Genomic DNA, 26,350 nt, shown 5'->3' on the forward strand with positions numbered 1-26,350 from the left:
GCAATGAAAAAAATAACTTAAACGTAATTTTACGTCATGCTTGTTGGTGAATTCAAACTACATAAATGAGTGAATGTATTTATTTATTTATTTATTTATTTGTGTTGATTTCCCAGTTGTTCTTTTGTTAGCACTTTTATCCCTAGAATGATATTCATCCACATACACACATTTACGTTCTTGCACGATCTGACTGCAACCGATTCTGGTTCTCAACGATGACCTTGTCAGATGCAAGAAATACGTAGTTTTTTCACCCGTTTTTTCATTTCATTCTTTTTTTTTCATTTTTCACTTGTCATCCGCATATCATACCGTTGTTCAAGGACACGGAAGGAACACGCCAGCCGTGTGATATCATATCATAATCATTTTTTTACTTCTTTTTCTTTACATCTACAGTGACAGCTGGGTGGGGGTCAATGTCAAATGAAGTGAAGGCAAGGATAAGGCATGATTAATTAGGCGATGACGAACATATTAGCAATTGCATAACGGGGAAAATAAACCGGTTTAGGTGGTGGTTATGCAATTAACACTTGGAACCCGAATGAACGATAGAATTAGTCGTGAATGATGCTCTTTTTGCATTCCTTCGGACACACTTTCACTGGCACCGGCTTCGACGTATGCGTCCCAATCTCGCCATTCTCCAGTACACCTTCTTTCACGAACTGAAATAATCGATCATGCAAGGATATGGTTTGGAATGGGATGTTCACATGTGCATTCAACTTAATTATAAACATTTTTGTGTGAATACAGGAGAACTGGGTTAGTTGGGAATAAGAAGGAGGAAAATACGAAAAATTCCAGAAAAGAGTAGTAATTCTACCTAGAATCCTTGAAATAATCGAGATATTTTCAACATTTTCTACGTTCATAAAGGCATCACTCAGCGAATCTGGGGTGATGCGAATTTCCGGTGAGGAGTTCCTATACGAGGTCGTAGATTAAGGAGAGGGTGGTGATTCCGTCTATTTCTTCCTAATTACCGTAAAAACGGCCCGGAGGATGCGGCGCTTGCACGAGGCTGGCGCGCTCCAATCGAACTATAAGAAGCGGAAAATAGCGCGCCGGAACGCTCGAAGCCGTATCTTCCGGGCCATTTTTTTGCGGGGATTAGGAAGAAATGGACGGAATCAGCCTCCCCTCCATAATCTGCAATCCCGTATGCGAATACTCCACCTGAAATCCGTACCACCCCACATTCGTGGCGTGATGCCTTTAAGAATTCGTGAAATAATTGAATTATGAACGAATTAATTCAATACTTCTGTAAACTATTCCTTCCGTAACTCCAATGCCTACAATATAAAGATACCTGAGGTTGAAAAAAAAACAAACATTTCAAAAGTTAGAAGATTTCCCCTAGGAAAAGAAAATAACTAAAAGACTCGTCCACATTTCGTTTCTCTACATCTTTAGACGGATTTCTTGTCATGGAAAAGAGAAAAGACGCATTATTTTTTATTTTTCTTGTATTCTTATCATGAATTCTAACGAAAGAGAGAAATCCTGGATGTGTTTGATTCCTGTGACCAAAAAAAAGAAAAAAATTTAATAGGTTCAAAACTACATGAGGCACGATGCAGTCGCGTAAGCCGCTGCGCTCGCTCGAAGCGGTGCGACGTTGCGTAGCTGTTAGAATCTAGGAGGGACCCTTGCTGACACTATTCCTCGCTCGAATTTGCGATGGTCCCATGTGGATTCCAACCGTAATCTCCAACGTGCCGCTACAAGCGCAGCCGCTTACCGAACCACACCAGGCTTCATGTCGTTCTGACCCGTCTATATCCGGTTATTCTTTGGATTTTAGGGATATTCTATGGGATCTCCCAACAAATGCATGCATAGATATTCATAGTTGGATTTTTTTGCGTACATAACTGCGAAACCCAGGAACTATAAATGAAAATAGCAAATACCATCGGCCCTAATATGTCCTTAACGAAAAGAGCGCTATGTGTGATCAATTCTGGCAGAGTAGAGAGAAAAGAGCATGCGAGGCGGCACACGCGTCGCGGTAACCCGGTTGAACGTCGCCCCCACTACATGATCTTTTTGATATTTTTTTTATTTCAAGGCTGACAACACAAATTTCTGTACTTTTGATGGATGTTGTATTTTATGGATAATTTATTCACTGTTCAATTTTTCTTTTGCGGTATTTTTTAAATAAGTAACTTATACTTTTAAATTTTTCCCTGATTCTCTGTCCTTGGTAGCTACATATATTTTTATATTACATATATTTCCAATTATTTTATCATTTACAACTACCTATAGCTGCAGGTTAGTTAAAATTAATAAAAAAAAATAAGTTGACTCACGTTCCACTGCTGGCACTCTTCCAAATTATGATTTCGCTCGCCATTTGCACCTAATGGTCGAGTGAATCGGAAAGTGAGTTGATTACCTAGAAATGCAGTCCTGTGTGGATCAGGGTAATCTCGCTGGGATCAATACGACCCCATCCATGACTTACTGTTAAAGCTGAGCAATTCTGGGGCAACGTTAGCGGTCTTATCCAAAGCTGGTGTTTCATATCCAGACGTGTGACCAGTTACCAGCACTGGTTTGTTATCCTCGATTTTGACGACAACAACTTCAAGATTTTCCTTAAGAAGAGACATGTAAGTATGAATAATATAAAAACAATAAAAATAATAGTAAAAATAAAAATAATAATAAAAATTGATTTCATTAGCTTATTGACTATTAGAATTGTGCTCTTAAATTTTTCAGTAGAAAACATCTTGTTTGAGGCTCATCATGATCCACGAGTGGATTCGCTCAAAAATCCACGAAACAAAAGGAGTCACTTATTTATATCCAAATTTTTTTCCGAAATTTCCTTCCAAAATTCCATTTTTCTCTTTTTTTCCTACTTCTTTTTTTTTCAAATTAATAAAGTTTTCATTTTTCTCCGGCAGTAATAATAAAGAACTTGCAAAAGACTTTCCTAAAAAGTAGCAATAGATCGTGAAAATTCGTGTATTCGTGGATCTTAGGTCTTACAAAATTATAAAACAGAAAAAAAAAATTATTCCTAATATTCCTGTAGATGCTGTTCAACATTTCTGTGTCAGCGATATTTACGAACCCTAGTCAAAAATAGACTTTTGCCAAATAATTATAATAATATATATATATATATATATACATGAGTATAAATGTATATATTCTTAAAATAGAGGAAAAAAACTGAGACGCCACTGGGGCATCATAAATTGCGAAGAAATAAATAAATTACGAATTTCTGTTATTCAGCCGACAGTAAAACTTGCAGCGAGATTCCTTGAAATTACTGTTTCCAGTTTTTTTTTTTTTTATAAAACACCTCTTGTATTTTTTGTTCTGTTTTCAGAGGCGACGCACTAACAGTAAATTGTTTTTGCTAAAGTATTTCTTTAAATTAAGTTCAGGAATCTTAAAAAAACCAAAGAGAGCACTATTTGTTCTGCTAGGAATATGGCCCAAAATAAAAATGATTTTTTTTTCTGCAGTTTGGAAGTTTTAGTTTAGAAGAAGAACATTCTCGAGAAATAACCAAGCTAATATCAAACCAGCTACAGCATGAATATGTTGCTAAGTAAGTTAAGTAAGGTGTGCACAAGTAAGATTCCTTCTACCAATTATTTCAAAAAAAAAAGGTTAGCTCAAAAAAAACTTCCAGCAGTCTGCAGCTTGAAGTGTGCCATTGAAAAAGTGGAACAGGTTCAGCGACTCTTTTGTTGACCCCGGAATAATAGTGGATGAGAAGAATGTCCTCGTCTTTTTTTCCTTACAATCATTCAGGCCCTTATTCGAGTTCCTAGCATTCCATCCGTGCAGCCTCTGGTTGAGGAAATGAGGGTAACGAGGCAGTTATGGCACCGTTAGACGATGTAATTAATGTATTAGCCAAAAAAAGCGTTTACTAGAGGTTTATGAATAAGTATAGAACTAACTCTATTAAGTCCAAGTGACTATTTATATTATTATTTTATTTATCAGCACTTCCTTACTACTGGCTTTATCTAATAGAACCCACAGGTTTTCACCTTCTGTTTTCTTCGAAGATTCTTTCAAGCAACACTTTTATTCGCAAACTTTGAGTCATAATGAATTTCCAGGAATTTGCAGGAAATCGTATTTTTATTATGTAAACTTTTAATTACGCATACTTTAATTTTAATTTTCTTAATCCGTATCAAAACTTATTACACTTTCAGGGGATTTTCTGAAAAAAATCGTGAAATTTCTGAAAAGAAGACCTATTATCCTTTCGCGGAATTTTTTTAAGGAAAAAAATCTTCAGTCCTACGTTTAACGATGTGCTGTAATGTATCCAAATTCTTCATTGAGAATAGCTATTACTCGTTTTTCTTTCCGGATTGGTTTCACTAGGAAGGGTAAATGATAGGGAAACAAAGAAGAAAAACCCCTCATAACCGTGCTGGCTAAAAAATAAAATAAACCAAGAAAATTTAGCAAAGTGACGTTTCTTTGTGGTTAATGGAAAATTCCTGTAACATTTCATTTATTTATGGTCTCGTTAAGAACTCAGAAAAACAAAATAAGAAATCAAACCCACCATATTAGGTCCGAAGCCAATTCCTGTCCATTGATTGTTTCCAATTTTTTTGTTCACAAATTCGATGGTTAATTTATTATCGGTCACCTGAATAAAAATGAAATTTGCTAGATGAAGTATTTTGCGCAGTATCACAGTGAGCGAACAAAAATTTCTCCAGAAAATTTACCTGCCAACGAGCGCTCACATCACCGCCGCTGTACGTACATTCCGAAGCCACTGAGGACACAAGAAACGCAGCTACGAGGAGTCGAATCATGCTGAAACACCTAGCTGAGGTCAAGGAAAGATCTGGCTGAATTCGAATGCTGGATGCAGCAAAATTTCAGTGCAGAGCTTTCCGGAATATTATATAATATCTATAAATTAACACAGCTGAGAGGAAAGTGAAAGGTTGAACTATGAGATCTGTGAACAACATCTGATCGAAGGCGGAGCAGTATCGCCGACTAAATACTCTTTGGAAGGCGGTCCCAACCGAACCGTTGACACTCGACAAATACTGGTGACGATAGTTGGAACAAACGAGCGACCACGGTTCGGGGCAAACTGTGGATTCGTGGGTGTTTGTTCCCCAGAGAGTTCAACGAGTTGAAAATTTCCCGTTGTTGAAGCACCGTGAGAACTCCTCCTCCTAACTCGAACTTTTATATGCCATCGAAGAGGACCGACCCTACTTTAATGTGGGCGGAGTTATTAAAGGTGAGGTTGTCAACATTAATCATAATCTTCCCTTTCTACAACAAAACCTACATTGTCCAACTGCGTCGTGATGGAAAAAGTTTGGAAATATGTCCGGAACAATGAGAAATTTCCCCCGGAGAACAACTTAGAATGTGATTTTGAAAAAAATTTGAGCACCGTCATCGTCCTTCACTTCTACTCACTCGACCAATTTTTGACAATTCAGGCTTTGAAACACTTACATAATTCCCTTCTCCAAAGAGATTTATTACTTGTTAAATGAAAAATGAAGAAAAATACCGTACCTACACAACTCATTTTGCAAAATTTTATTGTCTAAGGTGTTTAAAATTTGGGAGAAAATAGACTCAATTTTTGAGTTGTTTTTGTTATCACACTTGAAAATTCCAAGACGGCCTTGTCTCTTTTTTCATTTTTTCCTGAAGAAATTAGCTGTTCAGAACAGGTTGTCATTTAAAATGGTGGAACTATAAATTAACTATTCCTTTCAGAAGAGAAGAGAACAATCAATTCGGATGATGTCCAAATTTTAACAATCTAGGATGGTTTTTAATAAATCCCAAAACATAAGGATTTAATAGATAATAAATAAGCAAAATTTTAGGCATAAATGCGTAGAAAAAAATAAAAAATAGAAGTAGTTGCATGAGATTAGGTTTAGTAGTATGTACTTTTTAAGAATTAAATAGTAGGCGCATTTGCATGAGATTCTCCTAGTCTTTTCCTTGTCTTTTGTCTTTTTTTTTCTTTTCCTGCATTTGTTCTTCCAACAGGAAGAGTTCAGTAGTTTTTTTTTTTAAATTGAATTTTATCGATCTATTCTGTATTCTTTCCATTCCTCATTAGCAGCTCTTCTAGGAACTGAAGGAACTGTTCTCGCGGAAGTGAAACCAATTAGGTATTTATCAAGATAGTTCAGATAAGCAAGGACAATTCGAATTAGCTGTGCTTTGTTTCCATTTCCTTCGACTTTTTCCTTTCTTTTCTGCGAAGACGTCAGTGTCAGTGTATGTATGTGGTGTTGACCTTGGTCTGATGTCTGCTAAACAAGTTTACTGCGAAATGGCGATCTGTAAATGACCCACTTTTAAACGGTTTTGTATCGATATCGGTAAACAACGAATATAAATTTCCTTTCAAGATATTTTATATTAACATTTGAAAATTTTATCAGGGATCAGAATCATTGTCGCTTGGGTTGCTTTGCTTTCCAGTGGCGACTGTTATAAGTGGAACAAATCGCTGCGAGAAGTGAACAGTGGAGTTTTGGGAAGGACAGGGAAAATCTGGAAAAGAAATCGGCTCCACTGCGACATATTATGTGTAAATATATATATATATATATAATAAAAATGTAAATAATCGTGACAAATATATAGATGATAATATAATAAATATATTAGAAAATAAATATGTATATATAAATGTTTAAAATATTGCATACGGAAGGATGTGGGGAGAAGTATGGGGCGCAGATGAAAGGGCAGTTCTCTTTAACATCTATAAATGTTGCTTCTAGGTTTGACTTTGAAATTTTTATTGAGAAAACTCTTTGCTTGCTGAAAATCACTTTTCTCTAGGATAAATTTTTCTCTTAACTATGCCTAAATATTTTACAGCTTTTTTTTTCTACTTTCGGTTCCCATACTACGGTCATATTATCACAGATAAGAGGCTATGAATCCATTATTAATCTCCAAACAAGGAAACCTAAAGAATTTAATTTATTAGCTGTTCTTATGTGCACATATTCCTTAGATGTGATATCTATCAGCTTCCACGCTTGTTTTGATCTACATGTACTTTTTAAATGCAAAAATTTACGTATACTCTTTAATTTTGTGTTTTTTTTTGTGTTTTCCATTAGTATTTCAAGATAAAAACTATAATTAGGGTCATAAAATGACCCCTATCAAAAAATAAGATTTCCGACGGATATAAGGTATCGAAGAAGCTGAACCGATGCGAATTTACTGGTAAATTAAGAAGGCTCTGTGGAAATTTACACAAACGTTGTGGATAAAAACCAATAATCTTTAGTGGATAAGTTTCCACCGTTGATTCTCCAACTATTCCCGTAAAATCTGTAATATTCATAACTTCTTTTTAAAACAAGAAATTATGAATATTACAGATTTTACGGGATTTAACAATTAAAACACTAATTCCCTAGTCAACAAATAACTCAAATACTCTGATCCTCTTCTGTAATTATCGCCAACTTACCTCTATTCATTCTTCTTGTAAAGTTAAGAAAAACCGGTGCTTCAGAGATAAATCCGACCTTTTTCAATTTATTTATACCGTAATTAAAGGGATCCATCCGCTGTGGAAAAAATACTGTGCCAAAGAAAATAAAGATATGATTTTATGATCGAATAGAAAATTTTATCCATATATTATTGGAGTAGATAAGTAAGATACAATATACAATATATACAATACACAATAAATTTACAATAGTGGGAAATAAATAACAACCAAAGAACAGACAACAATAAATAAACACAATATATACATATAGTGGAAAAATTCCAAAAACTTTTCTAAAATGACAAATTTGAGACTGTTTAGTTTCCTCGTCTAATCCTAATCCCTGGCATTGCTTGAAGGGTCCTGAGGAAAATAGCCACCGTTGCCGAGCTGGCTATGCATGGAATCTTTCATGAGACTGTTTTAAGATTCAGATTTTTAGATTGTTGTAAATGTACTGCTAAAGGAGGATTTTTCAGGATCTTATCTTTACTCAAGTTACTTACATGAGTTTTGTGCATTTCTTATTCTGCAAATACATTTTATCGGCAAGTGAACGATTAAGAACGAATTTTTGTTGTCAACACACAGTCGCGCTGATTGAGTGGTTGGAAAGACTCATTATAGGTGGACTGAAGAACACTTCTAACACAAAACAAATTCCAGATGCTCCAGAAGAATTTTGTAAAGTGTTCGGCGTTTACAAAAAGTAATTTTGCAGAAATTAAAATCAGGTTAGGTACAGTATTCCTTATTTACACAGAAAATTTGTGACATTCATAAACTAACATCAGCAATGATGCGTCAGTACATGGAACAATTTGATCGCTAAATTTATTGCCCATAGAAATCCTGAAAAAAAAGAACTTTGAGTCAAAATTTCTTCTCAGATCATCAATTTTTCCTTTTCCTTGAGATCATCAATTTGTTTCATTGGCATCGTACCATTATTTATTTAAGGAGTCGATTATAACAGAAAAAATAGTAATAGTAATAGCAACGACAAATAATAATGAGTAAAAAATAATTTTTTTAAATAATTAGGTTAATAGTAATAATAATTAAGTTCCTAAATAAATAATAACGATATTATTTATTTAGGCACCTAATGTGCTGATTTTTTTGTCCATTTATATGTGAACAATCAGCGGTTACCGATGCCATCGACATTGTTTCGGCTCACCACAAGAGATCACAAAACGGATCGATTGGGCTAAGCTGATCACTCTCTTAAAGAGAAAACATTGTAGAACTTTGAAGTTTTTCCTCACTTTCCCAGGATGATTACTCTATCCTGAGAAGCAGTGAGGACTCCTACTATATGGCAGTAGTATGCAGTCTCATACGACTATTATAGGATACGTTTAAAGAATTTTCCACGTCTCCCCTGGATATTTTTACTGACTGTTATCGGATGGTTTTTAACCAGAAAAACCAAAGGTGAGACCACAAATTCGTTAAGAAAACAAATATAGGAAAGAATGTTTACGTGAACCCGCTCATTTCCCAACGGAAGTCAAAACAACATTGTGTACGAGTATAAATATTTGTGGATGCAAATAAATTTTTTGTTACAATAATTTTTACGAGGTCTGATCTTTGAAATAAAAATAGAACTACGTGATGAAGTTATTATAAAATTGTTTTACCCTCTTCTTCAACATTTATGATAATTTTTAGAATTTTAAAATAACTTTGAATTTTTATTGTTTTGCCTGCTTGAATTGATGGAGCGAAAACTATACTCTTAAGAAAGAGGAAGAAAAAACTATCATTTTAAGAAAATGAAAGAATTTTTCAATATTTTACGTAGTAGTAAAACATAACATTAACATCGCATAAATGTTAACAGTAAATTAACTGTTAATTTGTACCAGCCTGTATTACTGACCGAATACGCATGATTGTGTTCATTTTTGTGGTTCTTGGGATTTTTCTTTTTATTTCCTCGAGCTTTTTTTTTTGTTGGACTGGTAGTCTTCTGTTGAGTTCTGTTACTAAAATTAAATAAAACTATAACCCCCGTGTTATTTGAGACCACGTTTTTCTAGGAATAAAATAAAACAAAAATCATTTCACAGTTTCTTTTTCTATTTTACATTGCTGTTTTCATCGCCTTTATGAGCTTTGCACTTAGATGTGGATAGCAAAACATCAATTGAATTAAATTAGGTTTTTTAATTAGGTTTTTTCCTCCCTTCAATGGCAGTGGGATGTTATTGTGGTTTTAGTAGTGGATTTCAAATATACTAGACTTGAAACATCCTAGACAAAATAAAATGTAAAAGAATATAAGAAAATGTATAAAAAAAAACAAAATGGTCTTATTATTGTTCAGCACTGTACTTTGATTTTGCATTGGTAGAAGATGTTCCAAGAAAAAGTTAGAAGGAACTTTTTAAACTTCACTCCAGGAAACAATCGACCGATCCGAGTCATCGGTGAATGAACAACTATTTCTACTCGCCACCACAAAACTCGTCACTCGTCCTCGACTTATTTGCCTAACGACTCAAAACATCGACTTGTGAATGTGTATGAATCGAAGATTATCGTAACATTCGCTACTCGTTGCTGCTATTTTCTTACTTTTTAAGGAGCATTGTTATACGGGGGGAAATTACGGACATGATAATGTTCTAGAAGAAACACTATAGTGTATGCTCTATGCTATTGTTCTTTCCTGTATCAATAGAACCTGTTGTACGCAATCTTCACAACAGGATATGATGCTGAAAAGTAGATGCATATTATTAGGATTTTTCCTCAGTTCATTTTCTTTTTAATGTAGTAAATACCCCTAGAAATTCATCTTATACAGTACGCTACGCATAGTACTGCATCAAAATTGTCGTATCGAAAAATCCTTAAGTCAACCTTCTTCCTTAGTTAAAGGCATCACCCCCACGAATCTGAGGTGGTACGGATTTCAGGTGGAGTATTCGTATACGGGATGGGAGACTATGGAGAGGGGGGTGATTCCGTCCATTTCTTCCTAATTGCCGTAAAAAACGGCCCGGAAGGTGCGGCTTCGAGCGTTCCGGCGCGCTATTTTCTATGACGAGTTCGATTGGAGCGCGCCAGCCGTGTGCACGCGCCGCATCTTCCGGGCCGTTCTTTTTACGGCAATTAGGAAGAAATGGACGGGATCACCCCCCTCTCCATGATCTACTATGTCGCATACGAATACTCCACCTGAAATCTGTACCACCTCAGATTCGTGGGGTGATGCCTTTAAGTCTAGTGATGAGTCTCCACATACATGCAGCTCACTTACCTTTGAATGGTATTTCCAAAATTCAATTTTACGCACTTCCAAGTGCTCCAGGCGCAAAAAAAAATTTACTTTCTGCGCTTCTGGCACATGCTAATCACGAATATGATGACCACTTTCCCCAAAAAGTGCTGGTTGAATTTTGTTTCTAAGGCTGTCCGCAGAGTTCACAGCCGCGCGGGCAGCCTAATGCGCCCTCTGCCTCATTTAGTGAAATTCTGCTCAGGACGTGACGCGGCTCCTTGTTACCACACGTTTTATGCCGACTGCGACTGTCATGTACAACAGTCACAGTCGGCGTCGAACGTGGTGTTCAGCTGACGACGACGCGACGCGCTTCCGCATCGCACGCCCCTTTTCCTCCAGATGCGAACTCCTCTTTAACTTATTCCAGTCGAAGGCGCTCAAGCGGATGCGCGTCCAGAAGCGAGCGGTCGAAGATGATCTCCTCACCAGCATACTGAAGTAAAACCAACGATTACGGTGCTGAGGGGACCAGAGCGTGAATAAGATTGCGCGTTCTAACATATCTCGTAGCAAATAAAACGGTTCCCACGCCCTACTAAAGCCGTTCCTTAGCACGCCAAGGGGGATTAGGTGGAACCACGCTCGCTTTCATAATCTGTAACCCTGTAAACTACGCTTTCGTTTTGGGTTCCGTATAGCGTCAATTTCGTGATACGCTGCCTTTAAGGCCTGGGTTCCCCCGCAATGTGCACCGACCCCATATGACTCTTCTATTCAGAATTCGTCCTTCAAATCAGAGAAACGGATAGTAGTGCAGATCGTTAATGAAATAATACGCAAAATAGAGTGACATTGTTGAATCACATCAATATATAACTCCTTCTCTATATACATTCATTTCATGCGCAACTTTTCGCTAATTTTTTTTCTCCTTTTCATATTCGTTCTTAGTGGTTATTGTCCATTCTCTCAGATGGCTGACTTCGTGCATTGCAATTGTTGTTATATTCTACCGTCTGCCCCCACAAATCCGAAATATTTCCTAACGAGCTGCTACCACCTACTTTGTAAAGCTTGCCTTGAGAAAGAAACAGGTATCTACAGAAATTCATCGTTCTATGCACTTTTTTCTTTTTTGTTTATATCTGAGATGGATTACCATGTTCTACGCCGTCTTCGTTACAGGAAACCCTTTGCTGTGTCCAGTTTGTAATCGCGAGATGCGCACGATAGAGATTAACTCGGCCATGGACCCAAAACTACAGGAACTGTTCAAGGTTTTCTTTTCCTCCTGCTTCTAATTCTTCCTCATTGGTAGAAGAAGACATAATTTCAAATTTTGCTGTTTCTAGTTAGCTTGCTGCTTTTGTCATGGTTTTCGTTCTTTTTTTTTAATCTTTTGACCACCAGTTTGCTATCATCCTCCCGATAGTCTGGAAAGGGGTTGGGAACGGCAGCGGGAGCTCGCTGCTGCCGGTCGACTGTCACAGCGAAGTAAAAAACCACTAGTGTCTATTCATACTCCGTTTTAGCCACCTAAGAAGCTTATCCAGGAGAAAATGGCTGCACTGAAGAAAAAGTACGACTTTCAGCAAATGCTTGTTAAAAGCCTTCTAGAACATCTGAAGAAGCAGGTATCTCAAATCTTTAGAAAAACGTCTGAAACCCATTCCTACTTTGTTTTCAGCGTGAGAAACTAAGTCAACTAACAAAGTATTGCCAGAAGCAGACACAGATCTCCAAAGAGCAATTGAAGTAGGCGGAAACGACTAGATTTTTTAGAGGAATTTTCAATGTGTTCTGTCCACAGGGAGATGGACGAGTTAAAGGAATGGGTGAGAACTGCCGAAATTAAAATGAAAGAAAGTGAAGAAGATAAAGCCAACTTAAGAAAGGAATTAGAGGGCATGAGGAAGTTGTGTGAACGGTGAGCTTAACTTCTGTGCGTCATATACGAGAAGAAAAGTTACTGGAGAAAGAAAAAATATAACTCTCATCGTGTGGAAGCAATTTTGTCATGAGGGGATAAAAATGCGGTCTCTACAGTTCCTACCAAGATGATTCCACATGGATAGTTGAGTATTTGCAGGTATTTAGAAATAAATAGACCTATATTATATTATTATTACTTACCAACTCCTCTTCCAATATTATCAGCTCTTTCTTTTGTCATTCATTTGACTGCCAAGAATTGGTTTTCCACTCTATTTTCCGGCTGTGCATCCACAAACAAACGAGCAACTGGAAGATATACATTCAGATTTGCTAAAGATGGTGCCTACGACTCTAGCATAGACAAGATTTTCGCAGTTGCTGGAGATTCTCGCACTAGTGAGTTATGCTTCGGGGATTGTTTTAGTATTGTTATTTAAATAATATGCAGCCGATGCGATAGATTTTCAAAGAGTAACACAGGATCACTTGAGGTACTGAATTTTTGGGTCACCAAACTCCCAAAGTAGGATGAGGAACAGGTAAACAGAGCACATTTGCCGAATCAGTTGAGAAAGTCTCTAGAAAGCCGGTTGGTATGAGTGGTCGGGTTGGTGTTAAATGAGATGATTGGAAGCCAAATGCAGCGTAGTGGAGCTGCGCTCACGGGCGGTTATATTTTGAAGTTTGGCAAGACTGAAAAGGCAAAGGCAAAGCAATACGGCAGATCAAAAACACTTGATCGGCAGCTCTTGCCGTTGATCATCACGCCGCGTGAGTGCGGCCCTTTTTTCTTCCGCGATTTTCTCCTCTCTGCAGCTACCCCAACTTATCAGACGGCCACACTTGTTTACCGATCAAATGTTCTATTTCAAGATGATACCGAATCAATGTCAAATCTTTCGTTCACTGGAGTGTTCGGCTGTGGATCGAAAGCTGAGATTCCTTCCTTCCTGCGAACGGTAATACGATTTCGATAACATGTCTTTTGTACACATGGATTTCATTGGAGATGCGTTTTTTCACCGATTTATTTCTGTTTAGAATTCGGAGGCTGATGGTATAAACAGCAGTTTGGGTTCATTTGGGTGCAGTTTAGAAGTCAGCCCACAAATGTCTGCGAATGGCAGCGTGGCATCGGAGGTTAGCTTGGACAGTTGGTCTTTACCTTTACCTTCTATCCGCCTGTTTTTCTTTTTTCTCAGTTAACCACGCCAAAGATGCTAGGCCTCCAGAAGAAGGGACTCTGCCATTCCGAAGGAAACTTACACTCTTCGAAAAGAACTCCATCCAAGTACTTTGTTGTCCTCAATTTTTCATAAGGATAGTGCTTGTGAAATAGTTCATTGCAGTATGGATACCCAAAATCCTTACGCAGAGATCTTTAATCGCTCTTCATCATTACATAGGTAAGCTTTAGAATGTATATTTTCTTGTAAGTTTTTTATTGGTTTATTTCGCATCTGTGTAAATGACTTCCCTCTGTCCAAGTTGACTCTCCGACTCTCCTTGACTTAAGGTACAACGATGGGAACTACAGGGTCAAAAAGGGTTCGCCTGCCTCTGGCATACGTAGCATTCCTCGCTTGCAGTCGAAATCTCCCACCACGTCAGGTCAGTCAAATTGTTTTCTAGTTATTATTGCTATTGTTTATTGTTGTTTTATAGTTAGTTTATTTTCATTGTTATTTGACTACATTTAAGTTTTGCTGCTCCAGTTGATGTCTGTTTTTTTGTGTAATACCCTTATTAAGCTGTGTATAATGTGTATAGTCGGGTCAAAAAGACATGGAGCACGGTACTGTTGCGTAAGTGGCTGCGCTCGAAGCGACACAGTGGAGCTAGCGGTTGGAATTGAGGTGGGACAATCGCAAACTGCAGCGATGAATGGTGCCAGCAAGAGGCTTCTATCAATCCTGACCGTAACGGTTCCTCAAACCGTTTCGAGCGCATTCACTTACGTAACTGCACCGGGTTTCATGTTTTGATCCGACAATAACAGAGAACTAGTATATCCTAGAGCGGTTTCTTTTTCTGTGAAAATGGTCAGTGCTGTTTTATGTTAGGTGACCTGCAATTAATTGATGCTACTTGTTTATTCACTAATATAGAACTGGATACAATTTACTGAGGATTAAATCGCTGTCACGATTACTAGATCTGGCTAAAATTTATTCAAGAAAATGACAAACTCGAGTACAGCTTTTGAAAATTTCGAATTCATCGGAGGTGAGGTGAAGACAGAACCGCATTTTATAAAAAAAAATATCGCCCTCTTATGCACTATTTCTTTACCGTTTACCTGATCTGAAAAAAAAAACCTTTGAATTGAAAACAAATAGCATAATAGTGCAAACAAATGAAGTGCCAAATTCTTTCTTTCGTAAATTTAACAGTGCTTTTATGCTGAACGTAAGATTTTTGCGCATCGAAGTAGTTGTGGCATCAAAATAAAAGGCTCATAGTAACTCAAATTGAGAGAAGGTGCACAAAGCTGGCAGAAGAGGTCGGAATTCAAAGTAGAGCGTTATAACGGATCATACACTTACGAGTCTTATGTAGCAGTTTCTCCTCAGATTTGATTGTAATTTTTAAGCACTAATTTGGAAAAGACTCGCTCGTTTCGTAGTCATTATAATTTCTCCCAATGTTTTTCTACAGTTTTTTTATTATTTTATTTTTTTATTAGGGTACGTCACGCAAGGGAAAATCATTCCACATGTTAACACTCCTTCTGGTATGCCACTGAATAGGTTCTGAATGTCCAAATCGCCATAGTTGCTGAAGTGTAGAGGACTGTGGTGATTCGGAAATCTTTAACTTATGAATGATTTTATCTATTCGTTGTACATCGTACTGTGTTTTTTTTTTTCTTTTGCATGTAGAAGTTGGATGCGTGACAGGAATTGGATGTGTGTGATATCTTTTCTTTGAGCTCTCCAAGTTCCTCACATTCTCTTTGTGTTTTCTGTTCTTTTATTTCTGGTTCTTTTGTTCTTTTTTGTTTTACTACTTTGTTATTTTGTTTTGTCCGTTCATCTTTCATTCCTTCTAATTTCTGTTCTTCATTGTATTTGCTTAACTTAATATGTAAGAATGTTAGAAATGTTTCCGTGTAATTGATAGTTTGTTCTTTTAGTGTCCATTGATTTTTTTCGAACATGCTGTAGAGGTATGACCCTGTGAATTATAAATTGTGCACTTGTCGTTGTTATTCCATGTGAAATGAAAAAAAAAACAATCAAAAATCTATTCAAATTACCTGTGTGCAGATGACCACACTCCGTCATTTCGGTTTCCACGTGAACTAGAATTTACTATTATAGCAATTTAACAATCGAATTCCCCCAAATTGCCCCAGATAGCAATGGATCAAAATTCCTAGAATCCTTTTTTTTTCTTCTTAGTTATTGGTTCACAGTCTAATGTTTAGATGTTCGTTTTAATATCTGTAATCATTTTAATTAATTTTGAAACTTGCTAGGATGGCAGTCCCCACACTCGGAGGGTTCTGTAAGAATTACGGGGACTTAAACCAGAATAAAGTTAGTTGTTACAAATTTAGTTGGCTAAGCTATGAAGTCATGGAGCAAAAGCGACCTTGTGCCTGCCCTAAGATGCGTGGATGGTGGATTCAGGGGCAAGTTCCTTGTTTCTGTTGTGCCAGGATCGACTCATAACATCCTTGCAAGCTGCGCGTCGGTCCGGCCAAAAGCCCGCATTCAAGTGAGTGAGAGGCGGAAGGGAGTCGCCTCCAACAGAAATGTTCCACTTTTCCGGGACATTCTCCAACGCAACATTCTCCGCAAACTCATGACTGGAGGCCGAAAACTTGCCCATGAGTTTCAAAATTATATGCGAGATAATAATATGAAAGTCTCTTGACTTCGGAGGAACGACTGATAGGGTAGCGTCAGGAAGGACGGGATGGCAAGAGTCATCTAGGCTACCGAAACGGAAAAAAACCTGGATGACAACTTGTATTTAATACGCACGCACGCATGCATCGCCCGTTGAACATCTGATGTTACAAGCCACTATGATAAAGCACGTCATCCGAACCGAGTCGAGACGACGCCAGTCTCTCAACGCCTTTGTGAAGCTGAAGAAGAACTGTTCTTGGGACAGTAAAGGAGTTGGTGGAATTGTTATCCTCATCAACACGAGTCTGGCGAAGAGCATCGACTCTCAAACAACTTACGACCAGAAAAAAACGTTCCTGGATGAGAAGATGTGGTTCAGCGGCAGCTGTGACAATACTCGTCGCTTGCGCTCCAACATCAAGCTACGAAGAAGTCAAAACTTTCCATACACTGGTGCGATAGGAAGGTGCCAGACCTTCTCAGGTGAAGGGGGTCGAGCTCATGTAGTGCAGTTCAAGTGATGAGGATCCCTTCACCAACCGTACAAAAGTGAAGGGGGTCGAAGCACCGGGCCCGACTATCGCATGTATGTTTCTATATGGACATAGAGAAGTTCTACAAAGAAGACCATATCTTCTACAAGGTAATTGCTGGTGATTTTAACGCCAAAATGGGCCCCGGGAGAACGCCTGAGGAACTTCTCATCGAGACCCACAGCCTACAATGGAACGAGCAGTAGGAAAGGCTTTTCGAGCTTATCATGACGACTACGACGACCCATGGGAACTTGCATTTCCAGAAGCCTTCCTCTCTTCGCTCTACGTGGGACTCATCCGGTTAAAAAGTTCTGTGAAATAAGTAACCGAGCAAAAATCCCCAACTTTCTATGTCGTTCAGACAAAAAAAGCTAGCAAATCCTGTGAAGAACAAGTTGCAGTACAGTGTTCGTAGATTCGTTTGAAAGATTCAGTGTGAAGTGAAAATGTAGGTTTTGTAATGGTCTGTGTTCACACTTTGCTACGCGACTTGACCTCACGCGTAAGCGAACTATCACATACGACAGTTTCGCAACGCTAAAGAATGCATGCTCCGTTCGCATTGTGCTGATTGTCCCAAAAAAAGAAAACGGCGCGCCGCTGTGTTACACTTTGTTTCCTTTTTTCTCTTCGGAAATTCTTCGCTGCTGTTTCTGCCCTCGCATTTTGACAAGAACAAGCCAATGGACATTGTTCCGTATTCCGTATCCTTAACATGGCATTTTTCCTACGCTTCCTGAGCTTGGTTTTATCCTCGGCATCCTTATGTTCTTGTCTTAGAACGAAGACATTCGACATTTCTTTTGAGAACTAGCTGCGCTGTCATTTTTAAGTCTAAGCACAAAATAATTGTATGTTATTACCTAATAAAGGCTCTGAGCATATGCTGAATTCTTCAGTTTCGTCTCAAGACCTCACAAAATGAAAGCCATAAGCTCGAAATTCGAAAAAAAAGGAAGGAAAACATCGCACTTCGGATGCGCACGCGCAAAGAATGACTATAGTAAGATTTTTTGTCTTGAGTGGTCAAAGTGGAAAAGAAGATCACACCATCTTCAGCAAGAGAAGTTACAGGACGAGAAGTTAGTTTCTTTGACGAATGAAGCACAAATCGATAATAATTATTGCACAAATATAATTGTATAGATTAAATACCTAGAGGGTTTTATTAGTGACACATCCTTTCCTTGGTTAAATTTAACATCCGAGAAAAATGAGGGTTGCTCTTACTACGTTATTGCTCTCCTGGTAGCTGATCAGCTTCACCTGTTCAATTCCAAGGGTTCGAAAAGTAGAAATTTATTAGGGGCCTAAGTGTGCATTTTTTAATGCACTTAAATAGCTCTCGCAATGGTTACGTTCCCGAAGGGAAATTTGGGCCGCGAGGTAAGGTAAGATTTTACTCAAGATGCGAGCTGATGCACTCGGCGACGAAAATCTGCGGAAAACGCGACATTGCGTACCGACACGATTCAAAATCATTTTCGAATTTTTTTCCGCGGGGAATTGCTTCAAGTACTTCGTCACCGTTAAAGATTACTCCTGCAATTTTAGTGTAAAGTATTACCTCAAATATTTCCTTCTCTCTCCATTTCATTGTACAGCTTGGTTTTAGAAGATTATTTTTTTTCACAATTTCAACTGATATACGTTACAGATGGCTGCCATCGGTGAACAAAGTGAAGCTACCATCGAACAACAATCTGAAGATGCTAAAAACACCGAAGAAGAAGCCATGGGTAATACCAGTAACAACGAAACTTCTAATTGTTCTATGCAAAGTGTGGAGGGTTGGTTCGTTACGAAATCTTTCCTTAACCACTTGGAAAGCCCTTCAAAAGCCATCAAATCGTTTAGGATTCTCTACAAGATATTTGAACGAGAAATGGATTGGTCGTTATGATGACACTGGTCAATATATGGAATATCACAACAATCAATGGCGTCCTCTTCCTGAGGACGATCTTGTGTTCGTACAACAACTTTGGTTAGAACAGGAAGCGGCGGAAACACAGGTTAATTTCCTCCTCTTTCTTTAAGAAATGACAAACTATTAGAAATCTCCTTTTCTTAATATTTCTAGGTTGTGAACGGGGTCAAAATGAAATGGAACGCAACAGCACAAGAATGGCAGAGAGCTGATCAAGAAGTCGACGAAGATTTCATTGCTAGCTACCAAGCCAACTACGGTGTCCAGTACGACTATAGTGAGATTTTTCCACTTTGACGAATTAGGTCTCCGTTCATTGAAAATTTCTTTTTTCTCTAATTGTTTGTGAGCTTCAACTTCTCAATTTATCGTTAATTGTTGCCATATTTTTCTTTTCTTTTCTTCTAGGTAAAATGGATGAGGAGAGAAAGGCCAAAGAAGCTGAAAAACTGAAAAATAATCCAGCTGAGAAAGAGGAGAAGAAAAAGGGAAAGGTTCCATCGGAACCTCAAGGTACTACTCTTTTTACTCCATTCCTCAATTCTTAATACTGGCAATGGAAAATTTGTCCACTCATTGGAAGATTCTTTGATTGCAACATTTTTCGATTTTTCTCTCTTTCTTCGGTTTGTTTTGCACTCCCCTTTTCTTTTTTGTTTGAAGGTTGGGTGGATATGGAGGAGAAAGTGCATGCCGTGTATGTAAATAATCTCCCTTTGGACATAACCCTTGATGAATTCAAGGTACTGTAATGAACTGTTTTTGTGAAGCGGTTAGACTGTTTTTTTATAAACGCCTGCAAAAGTTTCGATTTCAGGAGTTCATGTCGAAATGTGGAGTCATCCAAGCAGATGCACGAACTAATAAACCTAAACTGAAGTTGTATGTTGATGAAAATGGTGATCTAAAAGGCGATGGAAGATGCGTCTATATAAAGAAGGTCAGTAGTGCTTTATACTTTTGCTGATCCTTCTGTGGCTTTTTCTTTGTTTTTGCTTGCATTGTTCATTTGATTAAGGAGTCAGTTGATTTGGCGCTTTCTATCCTGGACGGATTTCACCTACGGGGCAAGGAAGTACATGTAGAGAAAGCTAGGTTCGAGATGAAGGGAGAGTTTGATCCAACCAAGAAAAGGAAAAAGCTCACGAATGCACAGAAGAAGAAATTTATGGAAAACCAGAACAGGTATGTAATAGGAGCTGAGTTTATGAATTTTTGCAAAGCAAGGTTACGACTGCTGCTATCCATAATTTTATATTATTTTTGGTAAAATTCCATTAATCGCTCAGTTACGAATTAAATCTCCTTTCCTGTCCCTCTAAATTAATTTATCATGTCTATGAGTTGACTAATCGGAATTGTCACTGGAATATTATGTAATTGAATTCTTAGGAGAGCAAAAACAAGCAGAAACGTTGTTTGGTAAGTTTTATTTATATTACGTCGATGATATGAACTGACGAGAGACCGGATTGTGGATCGGCTCTTTTCTTATGTTGTGATTCAAGGAAGTTTGTCGTTAGACTATCTTGTGTATTAGCTGTCATTCTTCAGGATTTTTGAATGGAAACCGGAGAAACCTCGTAACTATCGACCCATTTCTGATTGTACTGTGGTTATCAAAAATTTATTCACGTTGCAGATGATGGAGGTGAGTTCTTCTTTCAGTCATGTGAAGGTATTAAAATTCTTGTCCTTTCCTTGTAGAAAAATGCTGCATTAATGATGGACTTAAAAGAAGAGGTTCAGCAAAGCTGTTCAAAATATGGTGCCGTCAAGAAAGTCATTGTTTATGACGTAAGTTTACTTCAGGAAAACACTAAACAATTTTCAAGCCCTACAAAGCTACTAGTATTGAGAATCATTACAGTATTTGCTGCTAATTCTGTCATGGCAACTTTGTTTGAACCGTGCCGTTGCGATTTTTGTTTTACTGCCAAATTGTAGTTGAGGGAATACTCTCTTTTCAGAACAATCCTGAGGGTGTAGTGACGGTGACGTTTGAAACTACTGATGAATCCGATATGGCTGTGAAGATGTTGAATGGGAGGATTGTAGACGGGAGACGGTTCGTCTTTTATTTCCTCAACATGTCCAGTTCTGACTCTGTCCAACTCTATGTAATTATAATCTTTATATAATTTAGTAAGAAATCATGCAACTACATTTGAATCTTGTTTTAGGTTGGAAGTGTGTCTCTGGGATGGAAAAACGAAATATAAAGTCCAAGAGACAGAGGAGGAACGTAAGAGACGATTAGCGGCTTGGGAGAATTACATTAAAGGAGATAGTGATGACGAAGATGAAAGAAAAAATGGTCCAAGTGAACAAGATTCTTCACCAAAATCATCATCTGCAGAAGGGAATTCAGAGGACAACTCTGAGAGATGTGATCAAGGAACTACACCGGAAAAAAGGCCGAAGCTTACTGACGAAGGCGAGCAGTAACAGACGTTTTTTAAAACTTTTATTTTCATAAGTTGTGGACCCAATTTCCCAGTGATCTTGATGTTTTACGGTTAAAAGTAATGAAAATATAGAATCTTTATTGGTTTTCATATGTCTGAAATATAAAAATGACAAAAGAAAGGAGCAAATACACGTCAAAACTTATAATGCGAGGTCATTAAGAGAAGAACAAAAGTATATCACAATAAGACTGACTGGTCGCACCATCAGCAACTACATATAGCTATAGATGTTAAGATTGTTAGTATATTGCATAAATTAGTGGTGAAATAAATACTGTGCAAGAACGTAGGGCTATAACGGATTTAAAAGCTGTGGCAAGTAATGATTCATGGGGAATTTGCGGGAAGTCGAGACCTCAGATCCTTTAAAGCTCTGTTTACTTGAGCTCGAGTCTCCTCGTAAGCCCAGAGTGAGCAGAAAACTACGTGACTATGCGCAATACGATCTTTGTTGGAGAGTTGACTTCTTATACGAGCTTCTGCCTGAAATAAAACTGCATTGTTCCATACTTTCCCAAGGTTACATATCTCGACTTCTTTTGAAAGGAGTTGACTGGTAAAATGTTCTCTATTTCCTTAACTTTGATGAGTTCTGCGGAGTTCAAACAATTCAACACAGTGTCCCACTGATTGTTATTAGAAAGCACTTGAGGAAAGTGAATGATCAAGCTTTACCATTAAGCACGAGATGAAATAATTGTAGCGAGTATTATATTTTCTTAGTATTATATTTACTGGTGCTTTATTTCTTCCTTCATTAAATTTACAATTTATGCATACTCATGCATTCAGCAGTTTATATTGCTAGTAGCTGATTTCTAGCTAGCTAAGAGCGACTAAACGATATGCCAAGCTGTGGAATCGAGTCCTCTAGTTTTCCATCTTACTCATCATAGTTGTATTTGTGATGTTATATATGAGTAGTACACAGCAATAATGTTAAACAGTATAAAAGACAATTTTTAAAAATAAAGAGGAACACATTAAATAATTCTGCAACGTACCTGTTCTTTCGAAAGGCTATCCCGTTCAATTATCCGTCTGATCATCTCCTCATGTGGAACGAAAACCGTCCATAACTCATTCATGTAGTGATGCCAATTCGCTTCGACAATCGCTGCTGCTTCTATCACTTCAAAGAAAATCAATTAACGTGGGAAACTGGTGATGAATATCAACAGATTAAAACAGAAATCATGAAGATAAGACCACCTTCTTCAAGAAAACTAACCTACAACGTCACTTTTGGAGACAGCGATCATTTTTTCTATTTTCTTCATGAGTACGGGCCAAACTAATTCACACAACATTCTTAATTTGACCTAAACGTTGACAGTGATGCAAATTTTGGAATCGATGAAATGATAGCATTAGAATATACCTCATTTCCGAACACGATTTGTCCCAAAAGCTTTCTATCTACTACACCGTCCTTCACGACACCATCAAAATTTTTGGCTATTGATTCGGTGAGTTCACCTCCAGGCTCATAGCAGCTGTGAGCCAACTTGTCGCAATCAATAACCTAAAGCGTTTAAAGGTTAAGTTAACCTACAAATTGGTCACCTTAATCGCAGAGGTCATCTCTTTCATGGAGAATACCTGAAGCGATTTTCACCTCAAAGCCTGGCTCTTCCCGCAGATATTTTGCAATATTACTCTTTCCGCACGCAATTCCGCCGCATAGTCCAAGTACATACGGTCGATTTGGCCGTTCAGGGTGAGGTGTAGGCGGCTTCAGAAGCTTGCCGAGATCCTCCCTAGGGAAGCAAGATTTTGGCTAGGTGCACAAAAACTGACATTCGAAAAACGCAAAGTTTAGAAGTAAACGAACCTCCGTCGACTTGATGAACTAATTTTAGTTTCCTTCAGTACATCATCGATTGCTTCCAAGAGATCGATGGTTATCATGACTAATTCGGACATATTTTTCTCCTGTAAATACTAGTCTGTCAGATGACGCAAAACATCTCATGAGAATCCTGATAAGCGTGCAGTTCCGCATACGGAAAGAAGAAAGCACACAGAGCAGTCATGATTGTTCGAACAATTCATGCGCATCGGCAATAAAACGAGTATCAGATAAGGTTCAACGTATCATTGAAAGAAAAAAGACAAAACCCGCCTTCCGCATTCGATTAACAGCTTCTCCTCCTTTGATTGTTTCTTTGCTCACTACTATTGCCTAAATAATCTATCATAATTATATGTTTGCCGCGAATACCAATGTTTTTATGAGTGAAACGCACAGAAACTTTTTTTTTTATCAAGGCTCTTCCGTGATCAACTCACTTCCAGATCGGGAATCCTTGTTGACGGCCCAAAAGGATCCTCAATCGGCTCCGCTAAACACACTACAGAATCAGAAACGTCGGCTATAAAATCTTCGACTGCTTCGATTCGAGTGGACACTGGTTCGATCAATTCCCACAAAGACTTCTCTGCAAAAGGTATGCATTAGGAGTTCATTTTTCTTCCTGAAAGAAGATGATCTGCCTGGAACTTACTTTCAATCATAGCTTTGTCTGTTACCCCACAAACTACACTTTCACTGGCTAAGAGAGCAGCTTTTGACAGCAGAACCTAAACACTACAATACGAAGAAGAGCAAAAGTCATTCCTATCCTTATGAAATAACCAGACCAGAGAAATTAAGGAAAAAAAAAGAAACATTAAGAATGGAACTAAATTGAATGAGCTTACTTTGTGACCATTATGTAGCCTATCGAATGTGCCACCAAGGACCACTTTTTTGTACTTCGGTATGGTGATTGAGGGGTCCTGTAACGTTTCCTCGCCGATAAGACGCCCATAATTGGGGACTTTCTTGCCGAGTAAAACGCGCACATCCAAATGAGGACAGTGAATCGATGATTGAAGATATAATGATGGAAGTACTGAATCCAAACAAGCTCCTTGCACTCTGCAACAGTCTGAGCATAGTACTTCGGAATGATAGTTAAACAGTTACGTTTTCGAGTCGATCATGGACACTGCAAGGCTTTTGTTGTTAAATTTCAAATTTCAAATACTTCAAAGATTAACTGAATTTCAAAAATTCCATGATTATAATAAGGTACTGAAATAATCCTAATTGCCTTCTTTATTAGGTTTTTTGTTATTCTCAAAATGTTCACACTCGACACACGAGTTTTCCTCCTTATATTCATAAAATATCTCGTTCAGTGACAAATCTGGAATTCTGATCACCGTATAAAAGTTCCTTTTTTATTCATCTTTAATCGGGCAAGAATGGGCAATGAACTGGGTTCGGCAGTTTCGTTTTAATTTTGATGACTGGGATCCCACACAGAATCGCAGACCAGTTATGTAATTCTTCTCTGATCGGACTCTTAGATTGTGTCCAATCAAACTTGAAAATTGACTACTTGTCTACTCTTGACATACATTTTTGTCGAGTTAACAAACGTCTTACACAGGGAACACTCGTCTCCTTTGATGAAGAATTGCAGAAACAAGAACTATTATGTCTCGAATAATAAGGAATGATGCAGTAGTTCTAACCCTGTTGTACCATAAGAATACTGCTGTAGCCCTTGCACAGTGTGACTCTTTTGCCAGCTTAACTACGAATCAGATTACTATGACTTATAACTTACAACACACATAAGAGCTACTGGTAAGAGTAAGGAAAAACTCACACTTAAGAAAATAACTAGCGAATGTGTGTCAATATTTAAAGATTAAGTAAGTTTTGGATTTGTGTTTTATAGCTATTGTGCTTTTTTTAAACTTTTCGACGGGTTTGCCTCTTCTTCAGAGGCTGAAAGGATGAAATCGAACGTGATTTATCCGATAAAACGGTCTATTTGCTCAAGAAAGAACCTAAGTCTACCTTTGGGGCGGATATGTAGAATGAAAATTCCAAAAGAAATTCCAAAGGTTCCGACCCAAACGTATATAAAGCGGTGTGAATGTTTGAAAAAAATAATGTTACTTTCGGGCATGCTCAATAAGAGATTTGAAGGATAGATCAAAAAGCCGTTACACTCGCACAACCACTATTACTGCTACCATATCCCTATATTAGTGCTACTAGGTCCTATTGTTAACGCAGGTAGTGATAATCAGGCTGTAAATCTGTTCGGTAATCGAATGTACCGACCAACAATCAACTAGAAGGCAATCAATTTTCTTTTCTTATCTAATTCGCGACGAAAACACAGAGCACTTTGGGACGATCTGTGAGAATACTTGACAAACAACATCGATCCGAACGTGACCGAAAACGAATGCAAGGAAAAAAAAACATAGTTGTGAAAAATAAGGGAATAACGACTAACCGTATATAAAGACGTGATGAGACCGATTGAGCGGCAGTGGTGAGTAACGTTTTCAACTTTGGTAAATTTCTTGTCGATAGGACAAGTAGTCCAACGTCTGGCATACCTGACGACATGACGAATCAATCAATGGTGGATCGGTGGTGGTGTGAAAGGGTCGATTGCAATCTTATTGTACGAGATTTGAACGTGGATGAGAATGAATGAGGAGATCGTGATCGAAATGTGTGTGTGATCGTTGAGTTGACCAACCAACCATGCAATCGCTTATCACTCCTCCTACGAGACGGTCCACTTAAACTTGCTGATGCAATTCACACATTTGATGGCATCAATCCTTTTTCTATTTACGTTTTTCTCGTTTTTCATGACTAATAGTAATCCTATAATGATTGTGATTCCTCTATATAAATTCAGTTTTACCTTTTTTTCCTTCAAAACAAAGATAGGATTCATACACTTAGCCAAAGTGAATTTTTCGAAACGCGACCTTTTCCTACTTTTTTTTCTCCTCTTATCAACTACCATTAACTGCT

The 26,350-nt window shown here is 37.9% G+C and overlaps 4 protein-coding genes across 6 annotated transcripts; 2 read left to right on the forward strand and 2 right to left on the reverse strand.

Moving 5' to 3' along the window:
• Nucleotides 1-563: 563 nt before the first annotated feature.
• RB195_007894 (uncharacterized protein) lies at nt 564-4,838 on the reverse strand (the record flags this gene model as incomplete). The annotated part of the gene is made up of 5 exons (XM_013436707.2): nt 564-674; nt 2,334-2,419; nt 2,489-2,621; nt 4,580-4,666; nt 4,749-4,838. 5 exons carry the CDS (start codon nt 4,836-4,838, stop codon nt 564-566), a joined length of 507 nt encoding a protein of 168 aa, XP_013292161.2.
• Nucleotides 4,839-11,751: 6,913 nt separating this feature from the next.
• Nucleotides 11,752-15,470, forward strand: RB195_007895 (uncharacterized protein; the record flags this gene model as incomplete). The annotated part of the gene is made up of 12 exons (XM_064181773.1): nt 11,752-11,872; nt 11,964-12,055; nt 12,311-12,412; nt 12,466-12,533; nt 12,589-12,705; nt 13,039-13,109; nt 13,587-13,672; nt 13,755-13,853; nt 13,916-14,004; nt 14,063-14,119; nt 14,230-14,324; nt 15,400-15,470. The coding sequence occupies 12 exons, from the start codon at nt 11,752-11,754 to the stop codon at nt 15,468-15,470; spliced, it is 1,068 nt and encodes a 355-aa protein (XP_064038536.1).
• An 816-nt stretch (nt 15,471-16,286) lies between these two features.
• On the forward strand, nt 16,287-21,487 carry RB195_007896 (uncharacterized protein; the record flags this gene model as incomplete). 2 transcript variants are annotated; one of them, XM_064181774.1, is made up of 13 exons in its annotated part: nt 16,735-17,026; nt 18,133-18,191; nt 18,767-18,899; nt 18,967-19,124; nt 19,193-19,316; nt 19,448-19,552; nt 19,703-19,782; nt 19,857-19,979; nt 20,058-20,224; nt 20,594-20,690; nt 20,747-20,836; nt 21,010-21,107; nt 21,223-21,487. In XM_064181774.1, 13 exons carry the CDS (start codon nt 16,735-16,737, stop codon nt 21,485-21,487), a joined length of 1,791 nt encoding a protein of 596 aa, XP_064038537.1. The 2 variants fall into 2 exon arrangements, with proteins under 2 accessions (XP_013292160.2, XP_064038537.1); XM_013436706.2 differs by lacking the exons at nt 16,735-17,026; nt 18,133-18,191 and adding an exon at nt 16,287-16,436.
• A 350-nt stretch (nt 21,488-21,837) lies between these two features.
• Nucleotides 21,838-25,930, reverse strand: RB195_007897 (uncharacterized protein; the record flags this gene model as incomplete). 2 transcript variants are annotated; one of them, XM_064181775.1, is made up of 11 exons in its annotated part: nt 21,838-21,993; nt 22,515-22,642; nt 22,742-22,832; nt 22,892-23,035; nt 23,129-23,270; nt 23,345-23,445; nt 23,636-23,695; nt 23,803-23,951; nt 24,018-24,093; nt 24,214-24,433; nt 25,815-25,930. In XM_064181775.1, 11 exons carry the CDS (start codon nt 25,928-25,930, stop codon nt 21,838-21,840), a joined length of 1,383 nt encoding a protein of 460 aa, XP_064038538.1. The 2 variants fall into 2 exon arrangements, with proteins under 2 accessions (XP_064038538.1, XP_064038539.1); XM_064181776.1 differs by having other exon boundaries at nt 25,815-25,918.
• Between the last annotated feature and the right edge of the window lie 420 nt (nt 25,931-26,350).

Source organism: Necator americanus, chromosome I (assembly GCF_031761385.1).
Source record: "Necator americanus strain Aroian chromosome I, whole genome shotgun sequence".
Taxonomy (NCBI): Eukaryota; Metazoa; Nematoda; class Chromadorea; order Rhabditida; family Ancylostomatidae; genus Necator; species Necator americanus.